General features: G+C 50.7%; 1 protein-coding gene across 1 annotated transcript; it reads left to right on the top strand.

The window, feature by feature from the left end:
• Nucleotides 1-10,487: 10,487 nt before the first annotated feature.
• Nucleotides 10,488-11,899, top strand: LOC125523808. Its single transcript, XM_048688879.1, has one exon. It carries the CDS (start codon nt 10,633-10,635, stop codon nt 11,749-11,751), a length of 1,119 nt encoding a protein of 372 aa, XP_048544836.1. The 5' UTR covers nt 10,488-10,632; the 3' UTR covers nt 11,752-11,899.
• Nucleotides 11,900-12,970: the final 1,071 nt, after the last annotated feature.

Here is a 12,970-nt window from a genome sequence, read left to right as displayed (position 1 = left end):
CGGTTTACGCCCAGAATATCCCCAACAGTAGGCGAACCCCTCTGGAGGTCACCGGTTTTGCCACTCGCTTCTTAGCCTGGGCGCGGCTTGTTGTCGGCGCTGTGGCAACCTCCCTGGTTGCGGCAGCCCCCTCGGACAGGACAAGCATGGCGGGGTTACCCGAAGCCTCTGGGTTAGCAAAGACCGCCAACGCCGTGGAATCGGCCTCCCTGGCCTTGGCCGCAGCAGCGGCCTCTGCCAAAGCCGTTTGGGCCTCCTCGCGAGCACGAATAAGGGACACAAGCTCACCACGTTCCGTTCCTAAATCGAAACCGCTGTCGTCTAGGATAGAAACTAGTTGCGGATTAGTAAACGCGTTCAGAATCTTAAAGGAGGGGGGAGGGTTACCTGAAATCTCCAAGTTCTTGTCCGCCAGGCGAAGCTGAGCACTCTCCAAGGAAGACAATTCGCCCAACGCCGCCTTGGCCCGGGCACTGGGAGCCCGCTGGGGGCCCGGAGATGCCCGAGAGCGCCGAGCCTTGGTTGCCGTGCCCGCGAAGCCCAACGCAGCCTGAAGGTCCACGCACGCCGGCGCCACCGGCGAAGGAAGCGCCAAGGCGGCTTGCTTGAGAGGAGGCTTCCGACCAGCCGTCTTCTTGGGGGCACGCCCAGAGCCCCCCGAACTGCGGCGGCTCGACACCGGGGTGCGGATGGAATGTTCATTGCGCACCACGCCCGAGTCCGAGCCGAGCAGACTGGGGGAGGCTGGGGCGACAGCCACGGGAGGCGCCGTCGATCCCACCATATTGAAAGCCCCCACCAGAGCGCGGGACGGGGGCGGACTGCTCCCAGCTGTGTCCGAGATCGCCAGCGCCCCAGGCTCCGCGTTCTCCTTCCCCTCATCGAGCGCGCGTTCTTTGATACCCAATTGGTTCCAGGTCTCCTTGTCAATTGACGTGTCGGGCATGCTATCCTCAGGTTCATCCTCGCGACCATCCATGTCCACATCCATAGCGCGGTCCCCGTTCCCAGTGTTGTGCCCGCCCTGGGTCCCTGGATCTTTCTGCTGCTGCCCAGCTGACCCTCCGGTCCCCGGACCAGACGGTCCAGCACTCTTGTCGCCCGGGTGAGAGGGAGGAATGATAGGGCCAGGCGCCGCCGGCCCGTCTCCAGGGCGCTTTGGGAGTCGCTCCACCTCGACCCGTATGTCGTAGCCCTCTTGATTAAACCAGACTTGCACAAAACCATTCATCTTGTCAGGGGCTCTGCATCCAAATTTCATCCTCACCGGTCCCACCCGGATGAGGGACAGCTCGTCCACCACGATAGGTCTGCCCAGCATCTTGAGCCCCTCCATCAGGCGATCGACCCGACGATGTTTCTTGGGGATGCCATGAAGGCGAAGCCACACCTCTGGCATGGAGAGGGGCACAATCGTCTCATGGATCGAGTCACGAACCAGCACCGTAATGTCATTGATGGAGAGGAAAAGCTTGCCACTTGTCTTGGCCATATTCAGAAGATCTGCAGAGGGGAAGCTCACCGCAAAGTCGTTGTCGCCAACCTGCGCAATCTGCCAGTCCCAGTCTCCAGCCACCATGTGCTTCAGCTCCTACGTGAGCGTATGCAGCGAAAGCCTCCCCGGCTCTGCTGACAGTATGGCACCATTGGCAGCTTTAAGGTCATCGCCCTCCGCCATCTCCTCTTCTTCGAACTCCATGCAGAAGAAACCTTCGCCCGGAATGGTGCTGCCCATGATCTGGAGGTGCGGCTGCTTGCCCCGTGAAGGGCAGTACGCCGAGGCATGACCCTCCTGTTTGCAGATCACACAAAGGGGGGGAAAGGTGCATTTGGCCTGAAAGTGACCGGTCCGTCCGCATTTGAAGCACTCCCCACCCTCCTCTTCAACTGGAATGGGAGCGTCCGCCGAGCCCCGCGGCGCATCGGGCGCGACCACCGCAAGCGGTGTAGGCGAAGCCCGGGGCTTTTTTGCCAGCGGGTCCCCATGACCTCCGCCGCACAGGGGGTGCTCTGGTTTGCGCTCCAGCTCACGGCGTCGCCCGCCATGCTTGTGCTTCTGCTTCTTCTCTTGCTGGCCCCACCAGGGGGGGAGGACCCCAATCCCCCTCGCGCCCGTGGAAACCAGATCCTGTGTCATGGCCCTGGTAGCCACCGTAGCCCCGACCAGCACCGCCGTCTTGACCATGCTCAGATCCACCGCCACCGTCCGCTCGCCCTGCCGCCTTGGCCCACTGGCCACGCTTCGCCTGCGCCCGTAGGGCTTTCTCGCGCCGCCATTCCTCCTCAGAGAGCGGGGGCTCCATCGGGGGCTTGTCCGCGCGCCGGTCGCCCATGGCCGTCACCTCGGCAAAGGACAGGGAGAGAGGTGGAGGAGGGGGAAGGGGAACGAGAGATCTAATGGGAAGACGATGGCGCCGCACCTCACTGGAACGAGCCGGAAACCCTAGCGAGGGGTCGCGGAGGCCCCTGCGCAGCCATATAAAACGCTGGCAGGCGGGCCACCGGGCCCCTCCCGGGGCAGGCCGACCGCGTGGGCTGACGGGGCCAGGTCCATCACCAGGGGCCGAAAGCTCCCCCGCAGACGACAGGGGCCCCCCACCAGAAGGCCCGACGGCCATAGGACATGGCTGGGCCGACCCAGGCCCAGAGGCCCCCAGCAGGCCCAAGGGCAGGGCGGGCGGCCCAACCCTAGCGCATCAGCCACCTCCACCACCCGCTCCGCTAAGTCCGATGTTGGAATTGCTTTCAAAGTGTATACGAGGATACTCACTGGCTGATGTATTAGTTCGTCCATGTACGATCGCCACGGATGTACCTCTGAGCAATTTGCTCCACTTGTTCATGCAAGCTGTACTAAAACTGTTGTTGTTCTTCTTGCTCCTGTGATGGATTTTCTGAACCTTGCACTCGCTCCTGCACCAGTACTTCTTCTGCTCTGTTTCCTGTGATGGACCATGTTAAAACTGCTCTTATCTTTTTGTTTTATTAGGCTCAGATAAGCAGTTATGATCTGGGCAACCGTAGGTAAGTAGTAGGAGTAACTACGTTTGTAAATCAAAACTGTTTCACTGATCTTGATAATCTGCAGAACAACTTCAAGCTCCTAAGTTGCAGAGCAAATTCAAGTTGTGGCAACAACAAAAAAATGTTCTGTCTATTTTGCGTCGCTGAATTCATGTCTTTTATCATCAACTAAAGCCTGATCCTTCTGGGAGATGCCAAAGTATTTAAAAATTTCAATGAGTCATCGAAATGTTTGGGGTCAGACAATCATCATTTTGTAACTTGCCAGTTGAAACATATACAGACCTCCAATGCAACGACTGGCGCATGTCCATGTCTGAACCATGACTGCTTTTAGGAATGCAGCAGTGAATGGAGTTTGAGTTTAAGCTCTTCGTCCCATTAGTCTAGAGCTCTAGGCCTATTAGCTTATTTAGACTCCTCAAATGCAGAATTTAGGTCAGGTAAGCGCACATAATTGCTACTCCCTCCGTCCCAAAACATAAGATCATTTTTGACAGTATCATAGTGTAAAAAATGATCTTACATTTTGGGATGGAGGGAGTACAAGTTTAGACCATCTTGTGTACCGCCAGTTCCATTGTGGTCAGTTGTGGCTGTTGTCTGGTTCGGTTTGGTTTTGGCTTGGTGTATCCTTGTTCTTAGTTCGACTATTGGAATTATCTCTAGCATGCATCTTGTTATTTGAATGTTGCATATTGATGGTACACTGTAATTATGCATTTAGAAACTAGAAATACTTGTTATCTGAATTATTATTATTTCGCATTACAACATTGCAACATGTGGATTAACCTTTTTGTAGTGACTAGTTAATTGCCCATGTGTTGCAATGGGGGTATAAATATTTAAATGGCTCAACACCGAACACGACAAACATATATCCTTAGGATTCTCTTGCGCCTTGCTAACAAAAGATCCTTCAAGCAACATTGTCATTTTTTACTGATAAATGGAACTCCTTAATCGTCCTCCACCTACTATTTCTGTCCACACTTCAAATTTTGAGGGATTCTTTGCCATTTTTCCTCTCCTCTAAGAATCGTCGAACAATAAGGAATTAGTGTATCCACCAAAGTCCTTTATGTGCCTCTACATGTTGTGTTCTCTCACTGTTCCCCTTTAACGCTTCTTACCATTTACTCTTCTGTGAAAACATTTCTTACAGTGTCAATGTTCATGATTTACAGTGTGAAGTAGTCATATTTTTCATTGAAATCTAAGTGCAATCTGTCAGTCTTGTTGCTAACTGAATTTACAGTATCTAAGTGGTCTCCAAATTCTGCAGCATTTATGTTCATGACTTACTGAACTATGTTATCTTTCTTAACAGTGCCTTGATCTAAATAGTTGTATTTTAGCTCCATAGTTATGTGTAATTTGTGCCTTGATTTTCCGTCATCTCTGAACGTTGCCGTTCCTGTGCTTGCTACTCCTTAATTCACACATGCACAGGAGGTACAAGAGGTTATACTGAACCTAACCCTCCAATATTATATGTTTTGATCTCCTTTCTGAATTCCCTTTTGTTATTTTTAACTCAAACAAGTACCCAGATTTATAAAGATCTAGTGAGCATTGCCAATGTTGGGGAGGGAGTGATCTGAATTGGTTTATGTGACTCATCCTCATTAACTTTTCTCTCCAACCTTTTTCACAGTACAAATGATAATAGTTTACAGATTGTAGTAGCTGTCTTTCTAGTGCAAACTCTGATTTTGTTGATAATTTAAGTCTGAACTTTTCTGATAGTTTCAGACTTCCTTTTGTAGTTTCATTGACTATGCATGAATCCCATCATTTAGTTGTATTTTTTACTGGTATACACGAGGGCGATACGAAATGCTTGTCTTTGATCCAAAAGCTATACAAGAAGATCTTCAATAACCGCAATGGCAATGTCGATTTATAACCTGAAAGGCCTACTGAAGTGGCAAGTGGAGCAAGTTTTTCATGCAGGGATTCAGAAGTTAACTTAGGACTACTCCGGTGACAGCAGATCGATCGATGGTGTCTCGTCTCGTGCTGACCGCTGAGTCTTAACCCGCACTTCCAGATCGATTGTCCTGCCTCGTATTGGCGACTGTGACAAGCAGATCCATGGTGGCCTGCCGGGCGGACGGTGCAAGTGGTGGTACGGGCTATGGACTGGGCGGGCCATGGCTCATGGGTCAATTGCTCTCTGTCCCAGACTGTGTTTGCTATGGGCTGGGCGGGGCCATGGCCCATTTTCCTAACACATAGCTCCGCCAGTCCATGTCTGAAGTCTGAACCCCCTAAAAAAAAGTCTGAGGTCTGAACCGTGACTGCTTTCACGAAAGCTACACTGAATGGAATTTGAGATTCAGCTTCGTATATCCCAATAGTCTAGAGCTCTAGTCCCACTAGCTTACTTAGACTCCACAAATGCAGAATTCAGGTCAGGTAAGCGGACATGATTGCTAAAAGTTTAGACCATCATGTGTACAGTCAGTTCCATTGTGGTCAGTTGTTTGGTTTTGGCGTGGTTCCTTGTTCTTAGTTCGATTATTGGAAATATCTTTAGCATGCATCTTGTTATATTTGAATGTTGTATATAGATGGTACTATGTGCTTATGCATTTAGAAACTAGAAGTATTTGCTACCTGAATTGTTATATTATTTTGCATTACTTTTTTCTCAAATACGTGAAAGCTTGTGTGTCATTGCATTGATAGAAGGAGTTGAAACTTGAAAGGGGTAAAGGGTAGCCACGGATGTACCTCTGAGAAATTTGCTCCACCTCCACTTGTTCATGCAAGCTAAAACTGTTGCTCTACTTCTTGCTCTGTGAGTCTGGAATGGTACTTCTGTTCTGCTTTGAGATATATACTACTCGTGTGAGTATAATCTTGTTTTTTTGTGTATTGGGCTGGAATATGCTTCGAGATATATACTACTCCTGCAGTTCTGATCCCATGGAGAATTTATAAGCTATGCGTCAGTGGTACAATCTAGTTTTATGGACATATATCTAGTTGACAATAAACAATAACGTACTAAAACAAAGGTTGATGCAGAATCAGCATGAAGTAATCTATTACATACTACATCATGTAGATGGATTTACATTGAGAGAAAAGGGGATTAGAATGTTATTGATACGAAATCAGGCTACCCTAGGCGTTTAGTCAAGTGATACACATCACCATTTTCTGTAGCTGTGTTCTCCACGCCATAACGCACCACAGTTTGTTTTCATCAGTTGCTCAAGCCACCAGTGAGCCGCCCCTATTTTTGTCAGCCTAGTGAGTTTTCCATTCCTTGTGCAACTGGCAGTAGCAACTGGCAGTAATTGTAGTTATATCTTGTTGCAGTGTCATACTAGTTATTTGGCATATTACGTCGCAGTAGTGATCATATGAAAAATTGCTTTGTCGGCGCCGACAAGACTGTTGAGCTATTTAATCGTATTTTTACGATTTATGTATCAGCTGCTCAACTGGTAACTGTCCTCTGATACATCAATATCAAGAAATGATCCCAGTATCTGAACCAACAAGCTACCGACTGAAAAGAAAAACAAGAGTCAATATTCTCGCTGTGGGAACTACTCCCTCCTGTAGGAAATCTATAAGGTGTTAATTTATTATCCAAGTTTGAAGTACAGTATTACAAATCACAATCACAAGAAAGTACTTCTGGAAAAACATAACCTTATTGTGCCTCAACATAATCCACATATTCTCAGATTAGTTGTTGGTCAAAATTAAACTTGGATGGCCAAACTACGGCCTACATTTCCAAACAGTGAAGGACAGTGATGGTTTATACTGCAACTAGTCATTAACTTTCATCGTTGCAAATTTGTAATGCGGAATGTATCTGAGAATGTGGTGGCTGGTGAATAAGTGCCTATGATGAAGATAGCTCCAATAAGTCAAGTAATGCCCCATCTGTCGTCTTGGAAGGGTCGTCCGGGTGCACTTGGTTTTCTTTGTGCCGGTCGTCAACTGCAAGGCTGACTATGAAGCCGGTTTCTTTGCCAAAGGCATCTCAGTCTGAACAACAACGACTTTATATGCAGCGAAATCCATCTCCGCAATGCTTGCATCTGCCATGCTGGCATTTAGATTCGCAATTTCTTATGCGCGTTTCGGGATCGTAATCACACCCTTGGGGCTTGGCACTTTAAGCTTCAAGTACATGTAGCATGGACGGGCCATGAACTTCGCGTAGGCCGGCCGACCAAAGATGGCGTGATACTCACTCTTGAAGTCGACGACCATGAAGGACAAGGACTCTTTGCGGTAGTTCTTCTCGTCGCCGAATGCGACTGGCAAGGAAATTTGAACGGGTGGTTTGGCACGCATGCCAGGGACCACCCCATGGAAGGTCATCCCAGTCGGATTAAGCTTCGACAGGAGAATTCCTATTTTGTCCATTATACTTGTGTACAAAATGTTCAGTCCAACTCCTCTGTCCATCAGCATGTTTCGCAGTCGGACCCCATTGACGAGTGGGTCCACCACGAGAGCCTGGCGTCCGGGATAAGGTATATCTGCTGGGTGATCCGGCCGGTCAAAGGTGATGGGTGTCTCTGACCAGTTCGATAATTGGGGACCGGCCCGGCCCGGCCATCGGGCCTACTAAATCAGGCCCGAGCCCGGCCCGAACCTAGAAAAGCCCGACATGGCCTGTTTGGCCCGGCCCGACCACGGCTAAAAATCCATTTTTCACAGGTCCGAGCCCGACCTGATCAACCCATCGGGCTTGATTTTCAGGCCCGAGCCCGGCCCGATGGCATGTTCGGGCTCAGCTCGGCCCGAGATTTTTGGGCCGGGTCGGGTCGGGCCGTTCGGGCCGGGCTGCCCATGGCCAGGTCTAATAGGACGGCCTTCTCACCGGGGTATCCATCCGAGTTGCAGTCCTCTGGCCAGCCGTGTGACGAGGATGTGACGAAGCCACTGTGGGAACTCGGCTCTTAGTCCCTCCTAGGATCCGACTGCGTGAAGCCAGCCGGTCACGAGACAGTGAGATGAGCTCATTCTGTGACGACCCCGTTAGCAGGTTGCTGGATAGCATCAGCCAGCTTGGTCGCCGCCCGGACATTGTTAGTCGGGGTGCCAAGGATTTGGATATCATCGGGGCCTCCGAGTACAAAATTGTTGTGTAAGTCCCGCCCTCGTGGGATTACCGAAGGGTTGGGGTGCCGCGGCCGACTGCTGTCCAGCAGATCATGCTCCCGAACAATCAGGTTGTTCTCAGTCTGAGCCAGCCGGGCACGCTCCGCCAGAATCTCCTGGCGTGGGCCTCAAGGGCCTTGTCAGCCGGCGAATCACCCGGAATGGGGGTGTGAAGGACCCGCTCGGGCGCCTCACGATGTTCTCTGGTGGCCGGGTCCTCATCAGTTGCGCTTCCACCGATTGTTGTAGTTGGGTTGGCAGTAGCCTTCCCGTGACTCGGTTCGGGTGGTGACGTGACAACCATGAAGGCTTCTTCCACAGATGTCTATGATCCGCAGATCTCTTCTCCTGAGAGACGGACTCCAAGAGAGGATAAATAGACTCAGAGTCCATCATCCCCACGAGCCGAATTGCGGGATGACCGAACTAAGGACGAGGTTTGCCGAATTGCTTCCAGCGACGCCAGCTGCCGACCGGTATGACGATGGGAGATGTAAGCCCGACACCCCCGAGTCATTGGCTCGGTAGTGGGTGCTCCCCCGAGCCGACATGTCAGCGCTATTCAACCGGGCATCAGGATGCCATGCCGACACGTCGATGGGGAACTCGAGAACTCTGAAGCGGATGCTGCCAGCGGGAACCGATAATGAAGCCAAACGCAACATATCATCGTTAGAAGCTTGCCCCACGGTGGGAGCCAACTGTCATGGATATAATCCTAACAATACTAGAAGGGTTATGAATGTAGAGGCAATTGTATCTAGTGAACAGTGCAGTTGGGAGTATGCTCAAGGAATTATACAGGTTCGGGCCCTCTACGATGGAGGTAATACCCTACTCCTGTGGTCTCTTAGCTCTTGGCATAAGGTATAAAGTGTGGATGTTCAACCATCAGCCTGTGGCTTCTCTCCTAGCTTATATAGAGTGCACCAAGTAGGGGGTACATAATGAGTTGGTATTAATGCTATTCATGGCCTCGGGTGTGGCTGACTGTTTCATGGCATTTACTATTGGTAACTTCTGTATTTAGTTAGATTATACCACCATTAGGTAACTGCCATCATTAAGGCGTCGTGGCCGAGAGGAATCTAGGGAGCCGTCGTCTGATGGCCTAGCCGACTGCTCCCTTTGTCTCCGGCCGAGTGCTAGTATTCGACAGTCGGGCGGCCTGGCATCTGACTGTTGGAACTTAGTGTGGTCTCATGCCACCCTCCTTGTCTTTGGTGGGATAACTGTGGAGCCCCCTGGCCCATTGCTTTCTGGGTCATACTTTATATATATGAGTCATGTGCCATTCGTATACTTGGGCCTACCCCGTATTTGCAACCCCGACATTTACATGGCCATCTTCTTCCCCAAATCACCCGCACAAGGAGCCGCGACCGCTTCCTCCGCTTGATGGCCGTCGGGCCCCGGCGGCAACCTCGAGCTCACATCCATGGCAGAGCTACCGCGGCCACCCGAGAGCTTGAGGGGCGCGATGGCCATCCGGCGTCAATAGCGACTTCGAGTCCGCATCCATGGCAGCTACCGCGGCCACCCGAGAGCTCAGGGGCGCGATGGCCGTCGGGCCCCAGTGGCGACCTCGAGCCCGCATCCATGGCCGAGCTACCGCGGCCACCCGAGAACTTGAGGGGCGCGATGGTCGTCGGGCCTTGGTGGTGACCTCGAGCCCACATCCATAGCAGAGCTGCTGCGGTCACTCGAGAGCTCGAGGGGAGCGATGGCCGTCAGGAATGAGCCACGAGGAAGAGACGGCCGAAATCAGGAGCTGGCGGCAGGGGCGGTGGCGGTTGACATGAAACTTCCCTCCCATCAACGGTTTTCTGGTATAGATGGAGCTGAAAATTTTGCCTACAAAACTCCATATCTTGGGAACAAGATTTTTCTTAGGGGGAGCTATATAAATTTTTACAGGACCGACCGTTTTTGTGGGATCTGAAATGGACATTTTTTCACTCAAAACTGCCATAAAACGGTGGTTATTTTACAATTTCGGGACCTTTCTATGGAATTTGTTAGAGATGCTCTTCGCGGACATGTCTTGCTTAGATTGTGCATTGTAAAAGTTAGGGGTTTGGTAGTGTTTGGTAGTGTACCCTGATGAGTGACGATTATAGATTTCTGGCCTTATTTCTGGCCTCGACTGCTTTGGTGAGTACATGTTGCCATGGATGAAAGGTCCGAGAGTATGGTTCAAAGAAATGAAGCCAAAAAAAGAAATAGGAGTTCTATTACTCAAAAAAGAATCAAGAAAGCAAACGGGAGCGGCAAACTGAACTGGGGACATTTTCGGATTCAGATAAGGAAATCGGAACACAGCACCTTCGCGTCCCACAACACCTTCCCGGTCCCGCAGACAAACCTCTCCCAAATCCCAGTCGCCCGCCCGCCCTCGATCGACAGCACCCTTTCCTAGCTGCAGTAGAACCCTAGCAGCAGATCGGGCATCCGCCGGCCGGGATGGAGGGGCTCGACGTCGACGACGTCTTCCACCACTACCGGCTGAGCCCCACGGAAGTGGACGCCGTCACCTACTACCTACCACGCCTCCTCTCCGGCGAGACTCTGCACGGCGTCGACAAGCTCATCCACCGCGCCAACATCTCCGGCTGCGAGCCCAAGGATCTGACCGCCCGGTACGCGCCCGTGCCGCAGGCCGTGAGCAGCCGCGACCGGTTCTTCTTCACCACGTGCAAGAGCAAGAACGGGAGCAAGCACCGGAGCGTGCGCGGCGCCGGCACCGGCACCTGGACCATCCAGAAGACCACGGAGATTTGCCACGCGGGAGTCAAGGTCGGCGAGGTCAAGAACCTGTCCTTCAAGAAGAAGGGCAAGTCCACCAGCTGGGTCATGGAGGAGTACCGGTGCCTGCTGCCGGGGGCCACCGTCAGCGACGGGGTGAAGGTCTTCTGCAAGATGCACTTGGCTCAGCATGCCCCTGACGCGGCCCGACAGGAATCGGAGGCGTACAAGCTTCAACAACCGCAACCGGAGGCCGTGACCCAGAGCACGCACGCGCAGAAGAGGCCAGCAACCGCTGCCGCCGCCGAGCCTCATCCGGCGCGCCCTCAGAAGAGGATGCGCGGTGCCGTCCCGGTCCCGGCACCTGCCACATCGTCGTTCACCGCTGCAGCACCGGTTTTCTTGCCGGATGAATCCGTACCTGAAGCTGACGACGACATGGCCCGGTTCTGTTGCACAATCGATGAGCTTCTCGGGTCACAAGCGGAGGAAAATCTCCCGGTCGGAGCTACTAACAGCATCGAACAGAATTTCTACTTGGAACCAGAGGGGCTTTTCGCTGATGCTGCAGAAGAAATCGTCCCGCTCGAAGCTGACGAGCTGGAGTTCCTTAGGACCTTCCTCGATGAAGAAGCAGAAGAGTCGACGAACGACAAGTCATCCATTGCCCAAGACGTGGGGACTTACAAGCCGCCGCCGCCGATCATCTTCCATGATCCATTTGAAGCAGCGTGGAAGGCCGAAGAGGCGCTGGAGAAGGAGAAGAGGTGCAATGCCGCGGCCAATCTTCACGCTGGAGGGCACAGCAACTTCTTCTCGCCTGCAAGTGTCTACTAAGTCCGATGTTGAAATTGCTTTCAAAGTGTATACGAGGATACTCACTGGCTGATGTATTAGTTCGTCCATGTACGATCGCCACGGATGTACCTCTGAGCAATTTGCTCCACTTGTTCATGCAAGCTAGTAAAACTGTTGTTGTTCTTCTTGCTCCTGTGATGGATTTCTGAACCTTGCACTCGCTCCTGCACCAGTACTTCTTCTGCTCTGTTTCCTGTGATGGACCATGTTAAAACTGCTCTTATCTTTTTGTATTAGGCTCAGATAAGCAAGCATGATGCACTTATGATCTGGCCAACCACAGATAAGTAGTAGGAGTAACTATGTTTGTAAATCAAAACTGTTTCACCACTCTTGATAATCTGCAGAACACCTACAAGTTCATAAGTTGCAGAGCAGATTCAAGTTGTGGCAAAAAAGAAAATTTGTTCTGTCTATTTACAGTGTGGAGTAAACAGTTATTACAGTGTCAATGTTCATGATTTACAGTGTGGTGTAGTCATATTTTTCCTTGAAATCTAAGTGCAATCTGTCTGTCTTGTTGCTAACTGAATTTACAGTATCTAAGTGATCTCCAAATTCTGCAGTATTTATGTTCATGACTTACTGAACTATGTTGTCTTTTTGAACAATGCCTTGATCTAGCTAGTTGTACTTTAGCTCCATAGTTCTGTGTAATTTGTGCCTTAATTTTGTTGTTCCTGTGCTTTTTACTCCTTAATTCACACATGTACAGGAAGAACAAGAGGTTAAATTGAACCTAACCCTCCAATGTTATATGTTTGGAACTCCTTTCTGAAATCCCTTTTGTTATTTTTATCTCAAACAAGTACCCAGGTTTATAAAGATGTAGTGAGCATTGCCAATGCTGTAGAGGGAGTGATCTGACTAGGTTTTATGTGACTCATCTTTATTAACTTTTCTCTCTAACCTTTTTTACAGTACAAATGATAATAGTTTACATTGCCAATGTAGTAGTTGTATTTTTAGTGCAAACTCTGCACTTGTCGATCATTCAAGTCTGAACTTTTCTGACAGTTCCGGACTTTCTTTTGTAGTTTCATTGACTATGCATGAATCCCATGATTTAGTTGTATTTTTTACTGGTATACGTGAAGGCGATACGAAATGCTCGACTTTGGTACAAAAGCTATACGCGAAGATCTTCAATAACTACAATGGCAATGCCGACTTATAATCTGAAAGGCCTACGTGAGGT

This window comes from Triticum urartu, chromosome 7, assembly GCF_003073215.2.
Source record: "Triticum urartu cultivar G1812 chromosome 7, Tu2.1, whole genome shotgun sequence".
Classification (NCBI taxonomy): Eukaryota; Viridiplantae; Streptophyta; class Magnoliopsida; order Poales; family Poaceae; genus Triticum; species Triticum urartu.
Note: the sequence above shows the minus strand (reverse complement) of the source record. Positions and strands in the feature narration are given on the sequence as shown.